Raw genomic sequence first — 23,282 nt, 5'->3', positions numbered from 1 at the left:
TTGGAAGCGACACCGGTGACGACGAGCACAGGGACACCGATTTACCCGAAACCGCCTAGACTTATCGCCTTGCATACGCCTGATCAATGTTTCGTTGAATTGACCAACGTTTCAAAACCTACGAATCAAAAAAAAAATGGATTCAGCTACTGCTGGCCATGACGAAGCCCAGCAGATCCTCCCCGGTCACTCCTCCCCGCATTCATTTCCAATGGATCCCAATAGCGCTCTTGATTCACCTGGTATACACTTAGGAACCTCGATGCGTAGCCGCGGTAGAAGAGAACACGCGAAGTGGTCGTTTTTTTGATATGACTCGCGATTACAGCTTTCCATCGAGACACGTTGCTTCCCATGCCGGCGGACTTCCTTTCACACTAGTGGGATTCCTCTTCGTGGCGTCCGCCTCGCGCGAAGTGCATGCCAGGTAAAGTGTATCATAAATGCTGTAACTTATACAATTCATATTATAACAAGTCGATCCCATCGTTTCATACAATTGATTGTCTCCACCTAAGCAACGACTTCGCATCCTGTCCATCCCGTCACGTACGACCCCATCAATTTCTATCACGGAACAGTCAGTGAGATACTCCACATCAAACACGAGTTACTCACGTGTAGACTCAACCCATCCACGCCCGTGGAATGCCCAACCTTCTTCCCGTCCTTGAACACCATATATGTAGGCACCTTTATTATTCCTCGGTTTCAATTGGCTCCACAAAAGCATCGTGTTAAAAATACATACAACGCGCACATCAGCCTCCAACACCACATCCTCCAGTTCATCCACGTTCACGCGATAGAAATCCACGCCGATGCGAACAAACGTGTCAGAGAGCTCGGAGAACCGCTGAGAGGTCGACCGACACCATCCACTCCAGTCTGCGTGGAAATCTATCACCACAGTTTTACCGCTGTTGATCTGGGAGCGGCGGCGTGACTATGAGCAAGACATTTTCATCAAATGGGGGCACTCACGATTCTGGTAAAATCCTGAGCATCGTCGATGGGGTTGAAAGGCATTGCGACCTTAGTCCAAGTGTAACGAAATTTAGTATATATAATACGAAGATGAGTGAAACAAGGGTCTGACAAAATTTTGACGTGAAAACAAAGAACAATGGGTTGAAGAAAGTACAAAGTGGATGTCAGAGGATGTCTATGTCAAGCGATTGGAATCCATGTTGTGTTGTGATGAACTTCATTTCAGCTACATGCAGCAGCATGACGTGCCCGTGACGTCGATGCCCCAGGTGGGCCATGAATATTGTGGCTGACGGTCTCCCCCCTGCAGGGCTTGCAATGCGACAAGTGAATTGATTGACCCAACTCCACTAGTACCTAGTCTAAATATTGTGATAAGATAACTTCGCGCGGCACCGCACGTATCACTTAAAGTTACGCAGAAGCCTGGATCTCAGAAACAAAAGCCTAGAAAACCCTCTCAGTAATCACAATGGCAAAAAAGCCTGATAACAACACGCACAGCAAGATCAACTTGAGACCCCTTCTGAGACCCGATCTTCTTGCCATCACTCAGGGCCACAAAGTGCGGTATCTGATAAGTACAAGATCACAATGAGCGCCCATTGTTTATATTCTGTCAGATATTACTCACAGACACGATTTTCAGCTCGTTCGCAACTGGGACCGTCCAATGGTTTGGGTCTTCCATCATGAGCTCTACCTTTGCGAAGACGATGTTCTCATCTGTGTTGGATTCGGCGAGTTTTTGGAAGCGGGGAGCTATGGCTTTGCATGGGCCACACCAGTCGGCCCAGAAATCGATGATGGCTTTCTTTCCTGGGCTGTTGATCTGTGAGATGATGTTAATAGGATGTGCATGGATGTATATGCGGAGAACTTACGAGTTCTTGGTACTGCTCAGCAGTTTCGATAACGGTGACCGACATGTTAGATGAGTAGAGAGGTTAGGTGGGAGTGTTGGATCAACTTTATATACCGTGACTGCCTAATAATACTATGAGAGACTACGAAAGACTCTGAGAGACTATATGGGATATGGATATGGGATATGTTATGAACTCGATTGATCTCTTTGATCAGGAACTCGACCCAAATCAGCGGATATGTGGATAATGAACCTGTCGCGACTGATATTACCGATGATGCATCGATGATGAGTTGATCGATACTCGATCAATACTGATGGTATCCCTTGGGTATCGAGGTCAAATCGTAGGAGGGGATCATTGCAAGAAAGGTCACTACCAGGCGATTTGAACCCCAAGTGACTGCTGGAATAAGTGTACTACGGTACCGGTGATCACGGTGAAGGTGGTCGTCAAGAAGAAGCTTGGCTAATTGAATTGCCTTTTTAGGTCGAATGGTGCAATGTCTATCATTGCTGTGTTGGACGTCGTCGAGAATGTCAAGTCCGCAGTAGGTAGCGCCTACGTCGTCGAGCTCAACAACCATCAATTACAACCTGTTCCGACGAGTCGGAGACAGACCCTAACCTTTTAGACCATGGCCCCAAATTTTTTCTCAAAGCTTGTCAGGCCTACGCCTTCATCTCCGAGCGGAAGAGAGAATACGACTGCTTCACCTCGTCCATCCATTCCAGCGCGCCCACACTCCCAATCATTATCATACACTCCTTCATCTCTTCTAGACCTAGCTAGTGACAACTCAAGCACAAAGGGCAGTGTCAAAATTGGTATAATTCCGCCATCCCCTCGCTCAGCCCTTTCTGTTTTTCCTGATTCGACCTCACAAGACCACCCTCATTCTGACACATCTCAACACCGACGTGCCCGCTCCCAGGAGAGGATGGTCGCAGATAGACATGCTGTGTCCTTCGCTGCTCGTCCAATGGCGAGCGACACCTCTTTGTCCTCCGATGACGTACTTCCAACTCCAACCCCCTCTCGTTCTCGTCCCGAAGAATGGAAGAAGACCAGCGCAGACAGCTCACCCAGACCCTTCCACCAACTCTCACCTGCATCATCCACTGGAAACTTGAAAGCCTTCGTAGACAAGCGTAGCACTACTGTTCCTCCAAACGCCCACAAGGTAGTCGAAAGAGCTCCCTCAAAACAGTCACTGCGCAGTAGAACCCAGCCCCCTGCTCCACTTGAATTTGATCACCCCCAGCATGACAGCTCTCGCCCCGATACGTCCCGGCGAGCTGGCCGCCACGAGCACAATGCCGTCATAATTGAAAAAGGCCTCGTGGACTCGCCCACCGCAATAAGCCATTCCCGAAAAAGCTCCCATCCACAGGAGCTTTTACCTACCCTCACCGACCCCGACGCTAGATCAATCCGCTCCGTTACCAGCTCAGACTCAAAGAAGAAAAAAGGTTGGCGTCGTCCTTCACTCACTACTCCCACTCGTAAACAATCCGGCATTGCTTCTGCTATAGTCGCCTCTGGCCTCGCCATGACCAATGCTGGTCCTCAAATGTCCCCTGTTCCTCCAATTCCAATTTCGGCGTCAAAGGTTACCAGTGGAACGGTCAGATCAAATGGGTCTGCTCGTTCTGCGGTGCGGCATGCCGCTTCCTCATCCATGACATCTGTGCCCGGTTCTGTCGATGCCAGCTCCACCACAAGATACGTTTCATCCAGTCGCGATGACTTTTCAGACGGTCAGACAGACACGTTTGCTTCTAGCGAAGACAGCGAGGCGTCGGACGATGAACTTGATATAAATGAGGATATTCCTGTCACGGGTTTTGCCGTTGCAAGCAGCAAGCGTAATGCAGATTTCCACGAGCTGTTTCCTAGTATCCCCGAAGGCGATTATCTCATCGAAGGTTCGTCATTTCGTCATAACTCATCAAAAGCATCTGCCTTATGTCTTCTAGATTATGGATGCGCATTGCAGCGTGAAATTCTCATTCAAGGGCGGATATACATCTCAGAGAACCATATTTGTTTCCACGCCAACATCTTTGGATGGATCACCGACGTACGTTCCGCGTGCCTATCTAGACTCACAGACTAAGCCATACCCCCACAGTTGTCAATCCCAATATACGAAATCACCGCTTTGGAGAAGAAGATGACGGCATTCGTCATTCCCAACGCCATCCAAATAACTACCCGACAGGCAAAATACACCTTCGCCTCGTTCCTCTCCCGTGACACGACGTATGACGTCATCGCAAATATCTGGCGTCTCGCTCGCCCTGAAGAAGCTTTCACCGATAGTCACACGGGCTCGTCTGGCAATATCGTATCGCCTGCTAGTACTTCTGATGTTTCAGGTCCTGTGGTCATAAGTGGAGGCAAAGAAGTCGCTCCGGTAACCCGCACCAACAAAGTCACGGCCTGCGCATGCTCGAAAAGTGGAGGGCACCTTAATGAGATTGCGCTGGAAACTGTGTTGCCTGGGACCCCCGACAAGATTTATAACTTGATGTTTGCGAGTGGGTTCATCAAGGATTTCATGCGTGTGGATCAGAAACTCATGGGTGGGTGACGTCTCGCTCTACTGAATCAGTGCTGATGCTCCCCCTTTAGATGTTCAGATATCGGATTGGTCACCCACAGGCGATAACTTGAAGCTTTTGGCGAGGAACATGTCGTATATCAAGCCCCTGAACAATAGTGTAGGCCCGAAGCAAACAAAATGCGAGATCCACGACGAAACATTGACCTGCGACTTTGATGACTACGTCGTGATGCTGACGACGACGAAGACGCCTGACGTGCCCAGCGGAGGCGTGTTCCTTGTGAAGACGAGGACGTGCATAATGTGGGCAAGCTCTATTTCCACGCGGGTCATCGTCAGCACGCAGGTAGATTGGACTGGGAGAAGTTTCATCAAAGGTGTGCTTGAGTTGGTCTCTACTCCATAAAGTCTTATGCTCACGATGTGATACTCAGGTCTCATCGAAAAATCTGCGATAGATGGTCAAAAAGTATACCACTCCGACCTTGACAAGGCCATGCGGATGTACATCCAAGAACACCAATCTGAATTCATCCCTGCAGGGGTAGACCCAACAGCCGTAGCACCCGTCGAGCCTCTCAGCCCCGTCATGGAGCTTAACAGCGTCAACCTCCTCAGTCGCTCCTTGGGCATCTCAGACGAAGAAGCCCGTAGAGCGCGCGAACACGAACGGAACAGACGCGGGCTCCAATGGGCGTACGATACGTTCGACGGAGCCTACGGCGTTGCGAAGCGCTCTACGTTTGGAGCGCTTGAGCTCGTCAAGGAAGCTTGGGAGCAGAGTTCGTCGATGACGATTTTATATTTCGTTATTGTTATTCTTGTGTTTAGTAATCTTTGGACGTTGATGCTTGTGGGGCAGAGGGAGGAGGCGGGGAGGAGGAAGGAGGCGAGGAAGACTGAGGAGAGGGAGAAGTGGGTGCAGGATGTTGTTACGGGGCTTTGGGAGGAGATGTCTGTTGGGAGGGCGAGGGGGCCTTCTGGTGGCGTTTTTGGGGCTGGGGTTGGTGGTGGTGGTGGTGGTGGTGGGTCGGGTCCTGTGGGTGGTGATTGGAGGTCGGAGGTGGATGCTATCACTACGACGCTGAATGCTGTTGAGGAGCGGGTCAGACTCATACGAGAGAGTCTGGACACGCTGAATTGACTTATTGGAGCTCCTCCTATGTACATACTATTATCTTATTTTAGGGCACGGGTTAAATGCTATCAGATCGTGATATGCGCTTCAGGAGTACTGTCCAGCTAGCGCTTAATTTGGTTACCGTCTGACTTAGTTTGTTTGGCAAAAGCTTTCGATCCAAACAACCCAAACTTCAAAACATCACACAATTCACCCGGCCTAACTATCTTGATCATTCGATTTTCAACATCAAGGTTCTTTGAGCGCCTGCCAGTCGTTTGTCCCCCACTTCAGTACCGCAGACATACATTATGGGAACTGTAGTATATATAAGCCATACTCTAGTAAGCACGACAAGCGCATCTTAATTTCTCTCCCAAATGATACGCCGACCATCGAGGAAGCTATGTCTTCTGAATACGCTGTCCACTGAAGATGCTCCACGGGGTCCTACCGCAATCCAAAAGACCAACTCAGAAATCGCTGCGCCCACTACAACCAGCATGTGGGAAGTACTTGAATCCTTTGTCATGATGGACTGCTGTGTAACAACTTGAAGAACATCTCTGAAACAAGGTGGCGAAATCACGAACAGTTCAAATTTACCCTTTTTCATCTTTTGCGGTGTTCAAGTGTTCCGCCCGTACTAGTACGCGCGCAAACGAATTTGATTTATGTACGCTGCCCCACATCTTTATGTGAATCAATTTGCCTGATTATCGATTAAGCACAGCCGTGTTCCAATCCATGTCCCTACGCTCGAGATATGTACTTGGAGGGAGGTATTGCTAGCCTGGGTAGGTGGATCTCACCTACTATTTCTAACGGCTGACTTTTCTAGTCTGGCATCCAGCATGTGAGAATGGCATCAAAACAAACTTAGGTGACAAAATCACGAACAGTTCTAAATTTTCTTTCATCTTTTGCGGTGCTCAAGTTCCGCCCGTGCAAATTTGTTATGACCAACTTGTTCTACGTACGTTGAGCCCCACATCTTTAAATCATTATTTATTCGCTGATTAAGTACAGGCTGGAAACACTGGCTATTAGGATGAAGATCAACAATATAAGAGATCTACTAGTACCTGTAGTGAACGACCTCGATAGAAGGGAAGACACTGCCGCACTGTTCTGCCGTTGGCGCGGGGTGCGGTGATCGCTGGCATCGAACCTTAAGCTTCAGTACCTGATCACTTTCGCATCACCGGCATTTTATTCAAGGCCCGCTACATCACTTCGAACATGATATCATATCCATTGGCAGGAACATATTTCATCTCTCGATCTCATTTCGGTCATCCAAGCGCTGGATGGTAGTATATCTAGCACGAATATCATCATTGTATGTCCACCAGGTTCCCCGCTCCCTCACATCCATTCTCTAACAGTATGACACTAGTCTCAGACGACCCTAGGTATTGGCCACTCATCAACGCTCGGCGTATTGCCAGCTATTTTACAGGTTCGTGAAGAGCAGTCAGATTTCGGCGCTCATGTCTCAATCTGACCTTGATTGTGGTTTTCCAGTTGCCGCCTTTGTTGCAGTGACATATGATTGGGGTGAGCATGATAACATTAGAGAATTGCTGATTTCCTACATGTATTTCCAGCGCTTTCGTTAGGACAAGAGGTACGTTGATGCTATGACCGGAGCAGCCATCTCGCTAATATTTGTTTGTAGGTCGAACTGGTGTGGGTGAGCACAGTTCCACGTCAGAAGAACAATATTAATTTGCGACAGAGACAACGTTGGTCCCTCATGACCGTTCTCTATCTGAGTGTACGTAGCTTGCCTGTTGTGAATGTCTGCTGACTTGACAATATCCTAGGTGCGCTATCTTGGAATTTTTTATACTGTGTATGCTCAGAAGCCTTGACAATTGGTGTCGTGCTAATCTGCTATCTCTCGCACTCAGCCTGAACATACTGCGTATGTCTTCTCGCATTCACAGTGTTTGTTTTTTCTCACCAGTGGCATACAGTCAATCTTCCTGTGATTTTTGTGACAGATTCAGTGAGTCCTCTGCACCGATGCCTGCTATTCTCATTCAATTAACCGCGACACCCTGTAGGGGTGAGTGTCATATTGACCAGCTTCTTTGTTTACTATCATGACTGCTACAGATGTGAGTCTGTTTGTAGTGTGTGATCCACCCAAGACCCATCACTAACCGGATTTCTCAGGCCGGATTCTGTACCTCGTGGGGAATTGGACGAGTGTTGTAGCATTTCCAATGCTGTGTGGTGAGTTGTGCAGTTGCAAGACCCATGATATTGACTTGACCGAAACATGTTGCAGTCATCATGATCACTCGGTTACATGCCATGTATCAACGATCCGCAAGGATCCTGATATTTCTCGTCGTCGTGGGCTTTGCTTTCAACATTTTCGACATAGTGGGCATTGCAATGTCAACGAGCTATACTTCAGGGGGTACACTTAATTGTGAATGAAAAACGTGCATAGGGCTCATTGATGAATACCAGAGGAACTCATTCTCTCTGGTACCTTTGCGTGCACGATTGGCTATGGGGACAATTCTGCGGACAATTCCCTTCTGGCTTCCATGACTTGGATACTCGGCACTGTCTGGGAGGTCCTCGCGCTGTGTCTCGCAGTCTGGATTGCTGTAAAACACTTCCGTGAGCTGCGACAACATTCGGCAGGAGGGATTATCGGGGACTGTTTCACGGTGTTGATCAAATCCCACGTGGTCTACTTTGCGAGGTGAGCTCATATTGTGAATATGGCTCCCTTTTCCGCTGAATGATTGAACGTGCTAGTTTTGTCGCCATGTCTTGCTTCATCTTCATTTTTGATTTTTCTCCAACGATCTTACTGGTATGGCAATCTTTCACTGACCTCTGCATGCGACCGCCGTTCATCATTACTATAGGACATATCTTTCCTGGACGGTCAGATTCTTCGTGGTTTGAGTGATATTTTGGGAGCCATACAGTCCTGTGTGCTGGGACCACGCCTCATCCTAAGTGTTCGAGAATATAATGCTCGACTCATAGCAGACTCTGATGCAGCAACCGGCATGACGTCAATCGTTTTCCAGGAGCGCGTGCAAATATCGACAGGCAATGGCGTGTAGCATGGGAGATGCTCAACGGAGTTAATGGTAGTCTGGTGCTCTGCAGGGAGCAGGACAATTGGCTTTTTCTTGATTTTCAAGTTTCGTCGTGGTACTTATTTATTTGGTGTTGGGGCCAAATCATGTAAAACTAGTTTGCTGCTGTCTTCTAGATGAGATTCCTCTTCCAAGCAGCCTTGATGGGGTGTCGTAGCCTGTTTGAAAGCAGCACTGACGCACGAGTCCAAGGGCAGGGGTATTGAAAATGACGCATTCCAAAAATGACAATAACAAGACCGATTATTGGGATGCAATACGATTGAAATCCTAAGCAAAACAGTGATGCAAGTAATGACAGAAAGACGCAATCAATTAGAAAACGTAAGGCGAGCACCCGACCCAGTCCATATGTAATGGAGCAAAACAACCGGTTGCGATTCTAGTTCGTGAACCATCCTTGTCTTTTCTGAATCACACCAAACAGAAACAGCCATGAGCGCAGCCAGTCGTTTGACCCCCGTTCCGCATCTTGTGCTTCTACCCATGCAGTCGCTGAACACCCGTTCAAAACCATGCCGCTCCGTACCTAGAATTCCCTAGGCCAGCCCCAACGCACTGACGTACACAGAATGAACTTGATTCAATGCCACACAAAACAGACTCAGTGAAGAGGACTCGCTTTGCAGGGATATTTCCGGGAAGCACAAACTCGCTGGCAAACCTGGCTCCGGGGACCATCAACTGACCGTGACCATGGACGCGTCGTTCTCTAGCGCGTCGGGGCGTTTCAGCGGCATTCAACGCCCTGATATGCAAGCTCTAGCCCCCCCTCGCATCGCTCTCCATTCCGTGGCAGAGGCTTGCCTTTCATTCTACCATCCAATCCAGGCATATCCTTTTCTCGGCCCACGTTTCCTATGCCCAAATCTGCATCCTACAGAAAAGATTTGAATATTTCCGGTCTCAAAGACGCGCATATATTCACTGCAGGCGTCATATCTGATTTGATCCCCACTTTTCGTATCATTGCTGCATCTGTCCCCAAGATACGGGTCTATTCAAGACGGCGAACGCGATAACGGACACACATTCAGCTCTAACAAATCTTTTGTGGCCAAATCGCAGCCTCTACAACTCCTCGAGAGAATCCACGACGACCTCGAGCCAGAGGCAGCAAACGAGGTTGAAGCACTATTCGATACCCGCAGGACAAATGTAACCGCTCATGATGCTCATCCCATGTTGTACAGGGTGAAGCGCACCATCTAAGGCTCTCAAGTGGATGAGGTCGAATACATGCATAGAGTCAAACGGATTACTAACGCACGCAAAGTTGATAGCGCACAGGATGCTGGAGTTTCCTTCCACGGAACTCTAAAAATAATGTGATTTACTTACTTTCTATTAACGAATATTAACGAGTAACTGCGCAGTCGCGTCACACCATCTCAAGACGCAATTATTTAGGACGTTCAAAGTTGTGTTTTGGAGGCTTTGATTACCCTGTCGGAAAACGATGAAAACTGTTTTCACTCACCTTTCTTAACTTCTAGGTTCCCCATGGATAAATCAGCATTGGCATGTGCACACACGCACCAGACAGTGTCTGGTGTGTTCAGGACACTCGTCGACTGAAATCTAGACCGGTGGAACTTCGTACACCACCATTTGGTCTGCAGTGCTGCAGTACAAGACACCAAGGTGCTGAGTAAGCCTCTATACCAGCAATGTGAAGTCCTAATTTAAATGCACCATGCAGAGTCCAGGGTCCTGAGCATGTCCAGCGATAAGCAAGCTCCGCGCACAGCTCAGAACATCACGGCCCATTTTCTAGTGCCCGTACAACAAAAACGGTTCAACTTAAAAGCTGATTAATATATTAGCGCGTACCTTATCAAGATTTGGGACTTTTGGCGATGGGCCTACAAATTGGGCCACGGCTGATACCCCGTTTACCCTCCTACCCCGCGAACTCCTTCCCTCCTCATCCTACACGCACACAGTTCTGCCCGTTCGTTACGGTGATCCCCCCTAAGCGATGTTCTACAACCTCACGGATTACATCTCCAAGGACCAAACGTATGCCGCTTTTTGTGGTGGGTTCGGGGATGTCTGGAAATGTACCTTGCACATTCCAAATACGAAGAAAATCAAAGTTCGTTTGCAGTATTCTCTTTCTCTGTTTGTCTAAAATGCGCAGGTTGCAGTAAAAGCATTGCGGGGGTGCATGTCCGATGCACCCGATGTGGTGAAGAAAAAGAACACGGTGACTGACCAGACGACGGACTGCGTACGACTATTGCTTATGCCATACTTCATAGAGGATAGCGCATGAACTCAAAATATGCGCCAACCTCAGTCATCTAAACATTCTGCCCGTTTATGGTGTTACAGATGGCTTCAGCCCACATATAGCGATAGTGAGTCGTTGGGCGGAGAATGGTAACCTGACGGCCTATTTGGGTGTGAGTGGGGACCTGACTCTCGTTAGACGATTTCAGATGGTAAGTGCGCCCATGCATTTATGCAGACCACCAACTGATGGCAAACTTAGCTTAGAGATATCATAGCTGGTCTGCGATATCGTACGTTCTAGTTACATTGGTGCTAGATCTGGTGTCGTAACCTATCCCTCATAGTGCATGCAAACAAAATCATCCATGGGGACCTCACTGGGGTGAGTTCGACCCTTCTTGATAGTTTTAATTTCATTGAGACGTGAGCTCCAGCCTAATGTACTCATTTATGCTGATGGCACCGCGTGTCTTGCCGACTTCGGTCTTTCCTTGATGTATTCCGATGTTATAAGCCCCTCTCAGGCTTCCTGGACGTCCACGTTCAAAGGGAACATGCGGTGGATGGCTCCTGAGCGGCTTTTAGGTAATGTGGATGGATCTGTGGTGAAGCCAACCGAGCAGAGCGACGTCTTTTCATTCGGCGGTATCATGTTGCAGGTACGTCTAGGTTAATTCCAACTTCTTGATGATATCATGAGCTCCATTTTAGGTCCTCACCAACGACGTTCCCTATTATTACATCAATGGTCCCGCTATCCAGTCACTGATAATCCAGTCGAAAACGCCTTCCCGATCTCAATATTCTCTCAATGAAAAGTACTGGTCGCTTATCGAGCCGTGTTGGTCTACTAGACCTTGGGACCGTCCCTCGCCAGCGGCAATTGACGGCGCAATCAGGAATGAATTATTGGCTCTCCATGCTACTACCAGAACGTAGGCTCACCCCTGTATTTCTCTTGTATATAGTGTATAATCACTGTACCAGTATAGCGCGCACTGGGCCGGGCCCGGAAGGCAACTACATAGCACTATATACGTCAATGTAGCGTAAAGCTAGGCTCGTGACCAGCCTGGCGTATACTACCACGGATACTCGAGTGGTGTAGCCCCTTCATGGGGCGTCGTAGCCTGTTTGAAAGCATCACTGATACATACGTCCAAGAGCAGGGGTATTGAAAATGACGCATTCCAAAAATGACAATAACAAACTTGTAGCAAGCCGACCGATTATTGGGATGCAATACGATTGAAATCCTAAGCAAAACAGTGATGCAAGTAATGACAGAAAGACGCAATCAATTAGAAAACGTAAGGCGAGCACCCGACCCAGTCCATATGTAATGGAGCAAAACAACCGGTTGCGATTCTAGTTCGCGAACCATCCTTGATGAACTGGTATAAAAAAGGAGTATGGAAAAAAAGGAAAGTGCTAGTAAGTAATTGTGAGGCAATGCATAGTGATAATGAGTCTTGAGATGAAGGATACAAGATTATTGTTTGGCTTTGACTTTGCGAGAATGTGGAAGTAGTAGAAGGGAGGAGAGACCGGTCCCGCGGTCGTCTGGATCATGATCATTGACGAGGAGAAGCAAAGAGCGACAGCATTTTCTCTGCGCCTTCTTTGTACTTCTTGAGCTTTTTGTTCTTAAGCTTCTCGGGCTCCTCGGCTTGAGCAGCCGAGGCTCCTCTCGTCGATTCGGGTGAAAAAAGGGTTTCTGGTATGGTATCACCGTTTGACTGATCCGACGATAGACTTTCGCCGACAGAAGTTGCCGACTCTTTCGATTTGAGCGACGGGGACATTGGTGTTGAACTCGTGCCCGAAACGGAGGGTGATAGGAGGCCACCACTTGATGCAGACGAAAGCGTAGCGGATGTGGAAGGAGTGAGAGTTTTGACAGTAGAACCTGACTTGGTGGAAAATGATGATGGCGGAGACTTTGCACGGAGGAATTGTCTGGGCGTTTTTCGGAACTTCAACCCAGGTGCACGTCCACGACGGTGCTTCTCTGATGGACTGGGTGACTCTGCCGGGTCGGGACCGCGAACGTCAGACTCTTTTGAGATGCCAGAAAATGAGCGTCCACCCATCCGTTGTGAAGGGGTTGATGCTTTGCGGAATACGGCCAACCGGTATCGGTCGACAACACCACGAGCGAACAAGCTTGTACCCTTGGTGCCATTGCGGTCCTCGCCATCTCCAGCTTCAATGAAGTCCCAGTCCTCGTCCTCTTCTTCCTTCTCCGTACACTCTTCCTCATCAGGGCCATCGGAAAGGAAGCGGTCAAGCGCAGGGACGCCAGACTTCTCTCGGCGATTACGCGTTGCACGATGGGCACTCGGCCGAGTGGTGACTGGTTTCGTGACCTTCGGCTTGACATCCTTCGCTGGTGGAATAGGCACAATCTCTTGAGGCGGCGACGTGGGAGTAGTCGGCAATGGTGATGATTCTTTGCCAGGAGTGGATGTCTGCTCTGACGGTGTGATAGGCTCAACTGGTAATGGAGATGCAGTCTCCTCAACCGGTGTTGGAATGTCCTCTTGCGGCTGGACGATGATCTCAGCAGGTGGCTCCACTGGCAAGACTTGCGGCCTCGCTTCAGGAGTCTTCGGTTCTGGAGTCGCTTCAAGATCAACAACAGGAGATGTCTCCTCGACCGCCGGTTGCACGGGTGTATCCAAGATATTTGCAAGAATGGCCGGTATCTCTTCCTCATCCGTCTCTTCCCTTTCAGATTCTCCAGAAGCGTCATCGTCATCGTCGTCGTCCAGGATAACAGAATGCCGGCCCTTGAACGAGTACCCGTCAAAGACATCGACGCTTTCGTCAATTGGATGCACTGATGGGCTGCGGGAGTGAGAGGGTGTCGTGTTTGAATCCTCGCCTTCTCCATCTGTGGGTTCAGCGTCCGTCTGATCGCGGTCTGTATCAGTTTGTTCCTGATCGTTCGGGTCGTCAATCACTGGCTCCATATCCAGGAATGTATCATCGAAGTTCTGGGTATCACTGGCGTTGGAAGGATCAATGGGTGGGATATAGGGGGCTAGAGGGATAACACCAAGTAAGCACACTATCTACCACAGCAGCGAATATGCCTCACGTATGTAGCGCTTGTAGTACACGTGCGACCAGTCACTGAAGGTGAATGAATCAGTATTAGGAAAGTTGACCTCGTGATAAACTCACATCATGGAGAAGTACGGGTGCCGCTTGATCCGCGGCTCGCACATTCTAAGTGCAGGATTTCGTTGGAGGAGCTACGTGGGCAACTATAAATGACTTGCGGTCATAGTCAAGAAATATCACCCACCCCTCTAATCAAGCTCTTAGTGTCTTGGTCAATCGCTCTATCCTCAGGGAACTGCAGCTCGTCTTGTAGGACCCTGACATACATGTCGGAGTGGTTATTCGCCCAGAATGGCGTCTGTTGCGCATATCAGCAACCGCCAAGCTTATAGACAGAACGCTTACAATTCCCGTCAACATCTCATAGAGCATTGTGCCGAAACTCCACCAGTCGACCTCGTAACTGTATGGCAGTCCTTGGATCACCTCTGGAGCCAAATACTCTGCTGTACCACAAAAAGTCGTCGTCGCGTCCATAGGGCCAACAGTCTGCCCATTCCATCCCACTGCAAGGTCCGCGGTCTTCTCGCCCTTCATCCAGGGCGGCGTCGCGGGCTCATTGCCTGGAGCTGAGTAGAACTCACCCCGCGTGGGAGTAGGAGGCGCGGTCACCGCGACCACACGACGTGGAAACTCCTTTGAGAGGCCAAAGTCTGTCAGTACAATGTGCCCGTCTGCACCAATAAGGATGTTTTCGGGTTTCAGATCGCGGTAGATGACGCCGGCTGCATGAAGGCCCTCAACCCCCTCAACTATCTCCGCGGCGTAAAACCGGGCACGGTCCCGACCTAGCCTACCCCAACGTGCAAGCTGCGTGGCAAGGTCGCCACCTGGATGGAAGTCCTAGGATAAACGCCATTAACGTGCGTTTTTGCACTTAAATGAAGAAGCATACCATGACCAAAAATAGATTCTCCTTATCATGGAAACTCCACCAGAGCTTGACAACAAATGGGTCTTTCGACTCTGCTGCCATCCGCTTGAGGACAGCTTGTTCGGTCAACGTATGTTGCAGCTCCTGGTGCGCCAAGACATGGCGCTTCGTGATCGCCTTCAGGGCATATAGATCGGAGCTCGTCTTGTGTCTCACAAGCAAGACCTTGCCTGCGCAGCCCTTTCCAAGGACACGCATCATCTCGAAGTCATCAATAACGACTTTGCGCTTTGAGCGCTTCTTGAGTTCCTTGTTCGGGTCGGTCGACTTGGAGCGCTTCTTGCGTTCCCCGGTGTTGGTGCTGATTGAAGAATCATCGCCCGTTTGGGAACTCGTGCCATCCTGTAATGTCGAAGAGGTGTATACCCGCGAGAGACGACTGGCTTTATCGGGATCGGCAGAATGGGAGCGAGGTATCCGAGAAGAAACCTGGACCTCTGCAACAGGCGTGGAGACAGCTGTCTCTTCCTCATCGGCTGGGTTAGCAGCTGCCAAGTCTGTCTCAACGGGTGCAGGAACTGCTTCATCCGCAATGACGATCTCCTCGGCCACTCCAGCACTAAAAGACTCATCCGCAACAGAAGCTTGACCCTCCACCTGAACCGTAGACTCTGTATCCTCTTCTTCCTCTTTAATCCCCTCCTCTCTCAAGTCAGCGACACTGAAATTGTTCAGGTTGACTTCGCTCGTAGCACCATTGATACCATCTGCCTCGATTTCGCTGACATCGCCCGAACTGATGTTGGGAGTAACTTTCGAGCCCACATGCGCGGCCAGATCAGAGCGCACACGTTTGATTGCGCGCTCTACACGCACGCTTTCGAGGTCGTCGGTGCGTACACGTACAAAACGTTTCCACGCGCGGGTCTGTCGGAATGTTGGCTCATTTGAGATAGTGGTGAGATACGCAGCAAGGTTCGTGACTGTGTTGCCCGCTGAAGCTGTGGCGCTTGCCTCTGTAAAAGGGTCACCAATCTCGTGCGTGGGTGAAACAATGGGAGTGATGGAACTGGCACTAGCGATGCGTGTAGATACCGTGCGTGCTACTTTGTTGCTCGGGGATGCAAGGCGGGAAAGCGTGTTGAGGAAGATATTCCGCTTGATGGGCTGGACCGCCAAGTCTATAGGCAGCTTGGGAAGTTTGGTGCCTGGGACGGAGTCCGCAAGCTTGACGTGCAACTCGACGACCTCTGTGGCAGTGCGAGTCAGGGTGAGGTTGTGCGTGGAGGCTGCGGAAGAAGGAATGTCATTAGCAGGTTCGCTTGTCAAAGACATGTTGCGGGAATTAACAAGGACCTCGGGACATAAAACGCTGGGCGGTAGTCACATGGCACTGTCGAGCGCACACATAATGGCAACCCGAGTTCCGCGGAAGCCAAACAAGAATCCAAATGCGTAGGTAATGGACAAACTCGTCCGATGGAGAAAGAGTGGAAGAAAATGCGAGACTCACTCTTTATGTAAATGCTAAACGAGTGTGCATCATTTGGAGTCTCGGCGACGCTGACGCTCCAGGGACCTTCCTGAGCATCAATCCTGACGGGTGGTCTTCTAATAGGACGGTTATGAGCGGCGTCTATGGACTTCATACTGCGGACGGAGTTATTGGGGTCGTGTTTATGGTTCTGACTATGCTCCTGATGTGCGTGGGGGGAACTTGAGAGTGAATCAGAGGAGACGTCGGTAGCACTTGCACGTTCTTGACGGGATTTGCGCTTGTATTGAAAGCTTCTGGTGGTATCGATGCTGACTCTACTTGTAGGTTGACGGGGAAGGTAAGAGTCGACTGAAGAACGGCTTCGGTTGAAAGACCCGAAACCAAGGACGGACTTGAAGTTTTTCTTTGAAGCACCGCGCTGATGAATAGAGGCGGCGGCTACACCAGGCATCCGCGGGAATAAAAATTGACGAGGTTTTACGAGAAATGGGATAAGCAAGCCGTCTCTAAAGTCCTTGGGGAATTGAAGACGGAGTTTGTGGGTTGGGTATGTGACTTCCGGTGAACAGAGGGCTATGTGGGAGTGAAGGTGCAAGAGAGAGGAGGAGACGACAAAGGGATTTGGATTCTGTGACAGTTGAGAGATCGATTAATTAGGGCGGGAGATATTATGGGTAATCGTCGCGCGGCGTTGGCGTGAAAGGCCACGAGGAGGCCACGGGGAAATGAAAGATGGTTTAAACGGTGAACGATGCCGGCCTGAGGCCAAGGTACTAACAATCAATGATTTGGTACTAGCAGTGCAACTAGCAAAAACTGACAGTTAAAAACTGGACCCTGATGATCAAGGTTACGGTTGAAAAGCTGCCAGATGTGAGCAAACTGAGTTCAGATTTCTGCCTCGAGGCTGCTGCTGTGCAAGCGACACGGTAAGTTCAAGTTTGACCGCAAGCCAAATTACTGGAACCGCACTTGGTTGGTGGGAGTGGTTGGTATAAGAAAAGCAGGATAATAAAGTATTAAAGAAAGACTAAGTCAATGAATATGATTGACTTTGAGTGTTGGCTTGCTTGGAGTTAGTTCGCTTCTGAGGATCTGAAGACAACCCCCCGTTGTCTGGCCTTGCTTGGCCACAGTGCTTGCCGTAACTTAAAACATCTCTCCGTTTTGTCTCCCTTCTCCGTTTCTTCCTATTCTATTTTATATCATTTTGACAGCTTCGTATGTCCTCACTATGCAAGCCTCAGTGGTCCAAGCAAATTCAACGCCCAAAACGGGACCATCATTGGAAGTGAACCACTTCTGAATCGTCTCCAGGCCCATCCGAACTGGCATTCATTCGCTGAGAACCTCGAAAAATAGATACCGGATGCCATGATCACCTTAGAGATAACGGAATCACGGATGTTCGCGAGCGCTCAGCAACAGCCAGCAACCAAGTTCCCCTTCCAGCTCACTCACTGAAGTGGCCGAGACCAAGCTGTGACATTACAAATTAGTATTTTATTCACATCGGGCATATTCTCTCGTGGTGCTTGGGTTCCAATTGTTCCTGTGCAAAACACAGGTCTTGCTATACAGATCATAAGACCCATCTAAAGCCATTCACATGTACGTGATCAGGACTTGCATGAAATAGGGCTAGTTGATAACTTAACAATTAAGTACCCCGCACGAGGATCAGTGTGGCGCAGGGCGCTGATCACCATATCCTCGAAGAATTGAGCTCCTCGGCAACATCGCGAGGGCACCTGACCTAGGATCGAGTTCATGTCTGAAGTTCTCGGAATTACAATGATCAACTGCCGCACATCCCGTCGGCGATAGACTGCTAAAAGCGTCACTGCAATTTCCGTTCCTCGGAGCTGGGATAATACGCAGTAGAATGCAGTCTGAGCTGTATGTTACTGTGCAGCATCGGTGCCGAACCACGCAACAAATAGCTCAACCGTAGCTGATAACGCAGCGGTACGAAAGCAGTCACACTACAATAACTTCTATCGTGACATGCTGTGTGTGTAAGGGGATCCACTCGCCCAATCAGCGCTCATTTCTCAGCTTAGAAAACACTTGACACGCACCTAAAGAAGCTTAAGTGGTTCAAAAACACACACAGGCGGTATAAAAACAGACGGCGAACAGAATGCGCACACACTTCCATGATAACCATGGATGTCCTATCGATAAGTAAGACAAGACAAGAACGCCTGCAGCTGGATAGCACAACGTGTTTAATAAGAATACTCATCACGGAGGTACCCGTCAGAAACGTGGAACGGAGAAAATTCGACCAATGATAAAGTCAGGTCACCGTGATCCGTCACAGAAAGTTGAGGTCCGAATTTCCCGTATACCCTTCACTGATACCTAGAGACAACAGATTAGCCTATCATCCGCAAGGGGGTGGTCAGCCTGAGCTCGCAATACGCAGGATGCATGCTTACTACCCGTAGGAATGATAACGCATGCAGCGTGAGGCATACAGCAGCATCCTGCCACATATTAGCAGAATGGGTAAAGACTGCTTTCTGAGCAGGTTGTGCCCTGTTGGGGCAGAATTCCTTCAGAATCGTACGACTTGGCCAGATTAGCATGCACGTTCCAAGTAACTGCTATTCTAGCCTAGCCGTTAACAGGTGTTGACGTTGATTGGCTGACGTGGCAAAGCACGAGGCTGTCTTTCAGATCAGCGACCCTCAGTCCTGCATGCTAGAAGCATAAAAACGTTAGCATTGCATCACCGTAGCATTCATCACCGAAAAGCTTCAATCACCTGGATCCAAGTATCCCAGTGCACTGGGGATTTGTTTGACAAGACGAGACAACTTGGAGTAGTCAAAGCTCAATGAGAAGAAATAACCAACGAAATTGAAGTTAGTGCTCCACAGGTGACACCGTGCCACTTGCCGCGTATCTTGACACTTGTTTGGCACTGCCCCTATTGGAACCAGTACCACCAAAAGCCGTTAGGCAACGTTATAGTTTGCGGGAAGAAGTGTTGTGAGGAATCTAGGCCTTCAAAATCTTATCGCGCTCACGGCAGTTCGAGAAATCCAGCGTTGCGTTAGATGATTTTACCCGTTTGGCATCATCCGCTTGCCGTGCTCTCTGGGTTACAGCACGAAAACTCAGACTCTGTTGATCCGAGGCGAGCAAGACACGGGGAAAGCTAACAAGTAAGTCCTCTGCAGTCTCTGGAAAAGAGCTGTATTTGAACATGTACCTAAGTAATCTACATCTCATTAGCATGCTGTATAGTGCGTGAATACAATGGGAACTTACATGTCGGTTTCTAGAAGAGCTAAGATGCAAGTGCGAATCTGCTTGGGACTTTATAGTAGGTTAACATATGAACACGAAATAAGCGTAGCATAGGAATGAATATATGTATCGATGACGAACCTCGGCCGACGTCTCGCAGTCGCTTTTTCGTACTGACTAGTTACACTCGCATGTTTCAGTTTGACAGCTCTTTCTCGGTTGTCGTCCCGAAATTCACTCGACTGATCAAAGGAACCAAGCCCATTACCATCTGTTTGATACATTGCCAAAAATCAATGCTAACGATACAATTTAAACTATCCAGCTAAAAATACAAAAATTAGGCAATATTAATAGGGACTACGTTGCGGGCATTTCCTACTGATTAGGCTGAGGGAACTGAATCGTATCATCTGCTGACTTCTGTTGGCCGTGAGAAGCATCAGTTGATTGACCTGAGGTAGTAGACTGCTGCTGACGTTGGGTCTGAGGAGGTGGTTTCTGGCCGGTTCCAGTTTCAATACCTCCTCGGCTGGCACCTGTCCCACGATCACTTTCGTGCGTGAACTCATACACCATGAGCCCAATGGTATATCCAAGCACTAAAATACCCCTAAGACACAAAAAAAATTGAGAGGGGAAGGACGTACGGATGATAAAGATGATGTAGGCGAAAGCCTCGACGGTCTTGAACTCATTGCAGGTTTTGCTGCCGTAGAATGTGACTGAGATACGAAGGCAAAGATGGTATAATCAGAAAGGCACGACTGTTCGAGAATCATAGTACTTACAGACACCGCAAGCGCCACTAAAGAAAGTTCTGCGGGCAGCACGGGTGGAGTTAGCTCCAGTTGAGAGCCACAAGATCCACATTATAGCTGGAGAAACAAAAAAAAAGCAGTGAGCATACATCCAACAGAATCTCTGAGATTCAGGAGACACATACTGCTCCACATAGCCTCAGCAACGATCACCCCATGTTTTCCCTGCCTAGTAACAGAAAAAGCAAGTATGATACTAAAATCGCGACCATGAATTAGTACTGGTTTGGTCGATTAAAAATAAAACGCACAACAGAGGGAAGGTGAGAATTGTCAAGGAGGACACTGCGACTGCCAGCGCAGCAAACCGCCAATAGTCTGTAGGTCGGATGGCGATGAGGTGGGCACTTATGCCAAGTACCACGATCGCAAGTATGAGAGTGAACGCTGTGACGAAGATGAGCTAGTCCGCAACGTAAGGTTGCCCACGAGGGAAAAACGACGCACACAAAATAAAAATTCGGACATTTCTGAGCGTATGCCCCATCTTGACTCTTTGTGTGTTGAGAGGGGAAGGATATGTTGTCTCGCGGAAGACATTCTCTTAAATCTGAGCCATTACAAGCCCCTGTATCAGTGTATACTAATCTGCTCCTAACAGCTCTCGGATTGCTGACGAAGCGTCTGAGCTAGTCTGACGTCAGAGGCGGACAGATCATTTGATCATGTACACTTGCCTCATTCGTGGGGCATGATCTGCCCGCCTTGACTTCATCAGACAGTTGGCGCGAGAGAAGATGAAAGTAGCCCCGGAGCGCACCTATACGGTAACGTTTGCAGGACGGAAACTTGGGAGCTGTTTCATATCAGCCTCCATGTTTTTGCCGTCCGGCCATAGAAATTCAATTTCGTATCGTCTGCCAGAAAAGATAAGTTGCAGTTTGAAAATTGAAGCTCGATCATACCCCGAATTAGGCGGGCGCTGACAAGTTCAACATTAGTCTCGGCTCCCCGCCTTCCACGTGCACGTGTCCTGTGACATTGAACTGAACGCACCGCACCGGTGGACTCACCAAGTGCTCCATGCAGCCCCTCAAGGGATTCGTTTAGCAGATTCCGCAATAAACAAAGAGAAATCATCACTCAGCCTGAGGATCCTAGATTCTGGTATCAAGTACCTAGCATGAAATCGACTGCTCGACATTATACGCATATTCGATGAACCTACCAAGATAAACGACAATGCAATTGCAACGTATATTCACTTACTCTGTGGCAGGGCTGCCTACTATAGTAGACCAAGGTTTCACGTGAAGACAGAAATACTTGAAAGGGATTAATAAGTTTAACATGGTGCGAACGACCCCCCTCGCAGCGACCTCCCGCCTCATCCAAAGACAGCAATCCCCCTGGGACGGCGACCTTTTCTAAGCGTGCGACGTGTTGAGCACAGGACCAAACGTTCGTCAGCTACCTACCCTGAGGTGAGAACCATCATTATTTCGAAATGTCACCATGGCGCTAATCCCTTTCTCGCTTCCCCCTTCACAGTTGGTTGAAATTCAACCAACATCGAACACAATTTCTTAAAGCTCCTGTTATACACATTTACAGCCCTGAAAATGTCTCCTGACCCCACACTGGAGCCTACGGTCCCAGGAGAAGAGCCAGAGGAGCTTGACGAAGGCGAAGAGAGCGATGAGTACGAGGTCGAGGTTTGCAATCCATTTTCTGATATTTCACGACTCGTGCTTATCTTGTGCATCTAAACTCGCTCTTGGAATAACAATTGGATCTACCACTTTTCAACCGCTCTGTGGACGTTTCATGATAACAGGGCGAAGAAGAAGAGCAGGCTGGCTCGCCCTACCCCGTTGGAGTTGAAGAAGAAGACGAGGATGAGGATGATGTAGAGGAAGTAGGTACCACATCAAGGGTATGCTTATTCCTTGTCCAGCGCCTCTTGCCAAAAAATTGATTTGGTGGTATAGAGTAAACCAAGTTTGACGGCGTTACTGGTTGGCGAGGTACGTATACATTTGTTCTTTCTCCATATCGGAAAACCCATGCAATTCTTCCAGAATGGCACGTCAGCTTCAGCTGCTGCTGAAGATGATGAAGACGCCGAGGACGACGACGAGTATTTCGAGGAAGATGAAGACGAGACTCCTACTTCTGCTGGCGGCTTGAAACGTTATGCGGATGAAATCAGTGAAGGAGAGGAGGAGGAAGAGGCGGATGGCGGAGTTGCAAAGAGGGCACGAGTTGGCTGAAGAACATAAAAAAACGTTGGAATCACAACAACCTAAGTTTTATTATCTCCTATTTCCTGTTTCTCAGAATATTATGCTGTTTAAGATATCTATGGTTATGTACATACATAGATGTAGACGTACTTGGCAGACCCCCGGTCTCTTGTACTGTAACCAAGTCAAGTGCACTCCGAATATTATTTTACGATGGCTGCTCGGCATCGCACGCTGGCATAATGCTCTCAAAGATACTCCGAAGAGGGAAGAAGGAGCAATGCAATAACTTCAGAGTTATCATAAAACTAGTCCCACTCATGCCAATCACTGTACTATCACGGCGAACACCACGTGCACAGCCACTCATACGTGCTCTTGAAGCTAAGCTCGCGTACAGCCGGAGGCCCTGGGTCAAATTATAAATTTGCAAACGATAGACGATTTTTTTATCTGACGTCGACGTTAAACCTGCATGAGGTGGCGCATAATACCACTCATGTACTGCATGTTCAATGTGTATGTTGTCCATGTCATATTAACCCTTCTAGTTCTTGTGCATTCGCACCCGGGCCTCCGGTTCTGATAGT

The 23,282-nt window shown here is 48.8% G+C and overlaps 6 protein-coding genes across 6 annotated transcripts; 2 read left to right on the top strand and 4 right to left on the bottom strand.

Annotated features, from left to right (window-relative positions):
• Nucleotides 1–37: 37 nt before the first annotated feature.
• On the bottom strand, nucleotides 38–1,308 carry DEU56DRAFT_796664 (thioredoxin-like protein). Its single transcript, XM_041352905.1, has 5 exons — nucleotides 1,100–1,308; nucleotides 985–1,035; nucleotides 752–928; nucleotides 619–693; nucleotides 38–567 (listed from the first exon to the last, which is right to left on the bottom strand). The coding sequence occupies exons 2-5, from the start codon at nucleotides 1,027–1,029 to the stop codon at nucleotides 514–516; spliced, it is 351 nt and encodes a 116-aa protein (XP_041209654.1). The 5' UTR covers nucleotides 1,030–1,035; nucleotides 1,100–1,308; the 3' UTR covers nucleotides 38–513.
• DEU56DRAFT_279531 (thioredoxin-like protein) lies at nucleotides 1,270–2,344 on the bottom strand. Its single transcript, XM_041345442.1, has 4 exons — nucleotides 1,875–2,344; nucleotides 1,625–1,822; nucleotides 1,493–1,564; nucleotides 1,270–1,437 (listed from the first exon to the last, which is right to left on the bottom strand). Exons 1-4 carry the CDS (start codon nucleotides 1,917–1,919, stop codon nucleotides 1,405–1,407), a joined length of 348 nt encoding a protein of 115 aa, XP_041209653.1. The 5' UTR covers nucleotides 1,920–2,344; the 3' UTR covers nucleotides 1,270–1,404.
• A 1-nt stretch (nucleotide 2,345) lies between these two features.
• On the top strand, nucleotides 2,346–5,646 carry DEU56DRAFT_279552 (uncharacterized protein). Its single transcript, XM_041345443.1, has 5 exons — nucleotides 2,346–3,787; nucleotides 3,839–3,942; nucleotides 3,994–4,447; nucleotides 4,497–4,805; nucleotides 4,863–5,646. The coding sequence occupies exons 1-5, from the start codon at nucleotides 2,497–2,499 to the stop codon at nucleotides 5,570–5,572; spliced, it is 2,868 nt and encodes a 955-aa protein (XP_041209652.1). The 5' UTR covers nucleotides 2,346–2,496; the 3' UTR covers nucleotides 5,573–5,646.
• Nucleotides 5,647–10,666: 5,020 nt separating this feature from the next.
• DEU56DRAFT_911498 (kinase-like domain-containing protein) lies at nucleotides 10,667–11,862 on the top strand (the record flags this gene model as incomplete). The annotated part of the gene is made up of 7 exons (XM_041357298.1): nucleotides 10,667–10,783; nucleotides 10,829–10,894; nucleotides 10,950–11,132; nucleotides 11,183–11,213; nucleotides 11,268–11,305; nucleotides 11,358–11,582; nucleotides 11,635–11,862. The coding sequence occupies 7 exons, from the start codon at nucleotides 10,667–10,669 to the stop codon at nucleotides 11,860–11,862; spliced, it is 888 nt and encodes a 295-aa protein (XP_041209651.1).
• Nucleotides 11,863–12,497: 635 nt separating this feature from the next.
• On the bottom strand, nucleotides 12,498–16,875 carry DEU56DRAFT_734730 (uncharacterized protein; the record flags this gene model as incomplete). Its single annotated transcript, XM_041348400.1, has 7 exons — nucleotides 12,498–13,969; nucleotides 14,027–14,061; nucleotides 14,113–14,183; nucleotides 14,237–14,350; nucleotides 14,398–14,895; nucleotides 14,948–16,215; nucleotides 16,440–16,875. The coding sequence occupies 7 exons, from the start codon at nucleotides 16,873–16,875 to the stop codon at nucleotides 12,498–12,500; spliced, it is 3,894 nt and encodes a 1,297-aa protein (XP_041209650.1).
• Nucleotides 16,876–19,952: 3,077 nt separating this feature from the next.
• DEU56DRAFT_796599 (uncharacterized protein) lies at nucleotides 19,953–21,481 on the bottom strand. The gene is made up of 9 exons (XM_041352904.1): nucleotides 21,412–21,481; nucleotides 21,267–21,363; nucleotides 21,184–21,210; nucleotides 20,954–21,135; nucleotides 20,758–20,893; nucleotides 20,632–20,702; nucleotides 20,477–20,563; nucleotides 20,336–20,410; nucleotides 19,953–20,287 (listed from the first exon to the last, which is right to left on the bottom strand). Exons 4-9 carry the CDS (start codon nucleotides 20,991–20,993, stop codon nucleotides 20,064–20,066), a joined length of 633 nt encoding a protein of 210 aa, XP_041209649.1. The 5' UTR covers nucleotides 20,994–21,135; nucleotides 21,184–21,210; nucleotides 21,267–21,363; nucleotides 21,412–21,481; the 3' UTR covers nucleotides 19,953–20,063.
• Between the last annotated feature and the right edge of the window lie 1,801 nt (nucleotides 21,482–23,282).

The sequence above is a fragment of the Suillus clintonianus genome (genome assembly GCF_016758775.1).
Source record: "Suillus clintonianus strain FC179 chromosome Unknown DEU56scaffold_26, whole genome shotgun sequence".
Lineage (NCBI taxonomy): Eukaryota > Fungi > Basidiomycota > Agaricomycetes > Boletales > Suillaceae > Suillus > Suillus clintonianus.
This window is presented reverse-complemented; position numbering and strand designations above follow the sequence as displayed.

Coding starts and splice junctions, on each gene's coding strand:
- DEU56DRAFT_796599 (XM_041352904.1), bottom strand. CDS start 20,993: ATGGGGCATACGCTCAGAAATGTCCGAATTTTTATTTTGT. Junction 20,564..20,631: donor TGCTGAGGCTATGTGGAGCA/GTATGTGTCTCC, acceptor TTGTTTCTCCAG/CTATAATGTGGATCTTGTGG. Junction 20,288..20,335: donor CTACATCATCTTTATCATCC/GTACGTCCTTCC, acceptor GGGGTATTTTAG/TGCTTGGATATACCATTGGG.
- DEU56DRAFT_279531 (XM_041345442.1), bottom strand. CDS start 1,919: ATGTCGGTCACCGTTATCGAAACTGCTGAGCAGTACCAAGAACTC. Junction 1,565..1,624: donor ACGAGCTGAAAATCGTGTCT/GTGAGTAATATC, acceptor TGTACTTATCAG/ATACCGCACTTTGTGGCCCT. Junction 1,438..1,492: donor GGTCTCAAGTTGATCTTGCT/GTGCGTGTTGTT, acceptor AGGGTTTTCTAG/GCTTTTGTTTCTGAGATCCA.
- DEU56DRAFT_279552 (XM_041345443.1), top strand. CDS start 2,497: ATGGCCCCAAATTTTTTCTCAAAGCTTGTCAGGCCTACGCCTTCATCT. Junction 3,943..3,993: donor TCTTTGGATGGATCACCGAC/GTACGTTCCGCG, acceptor ATACCCCCACAG/TTGTCAATCCCAATATACGA. Junction 4,806..4,862: donor TGGGAGAAGTTTCATCAAAG/GTGTGCTTGAGT, acceptor TGTGATACTCAG/GTCTCATCGAAAAATCTGCG.
- DEU56DRAFT_796664 (XM_041352905.1), bottom strand. CDS start 1,029: ATGCCTTTCAACCCCATCGACGATGCTCAGGATTTTACCAGAATC. Junction 694..751: donor TGGAGGCTGATGTGCGCGTT/GTATGTATTTTT, acceptor GGAATAATAAAG/GTGCCTACATATATGGTGTT. Junction 568..618: donor TGGATGGGTTGAGTCTACAC/GTGAGTAACTCG, acceptor GTTCCGTGATAG/AAATTGATGGGGTCGTACGT.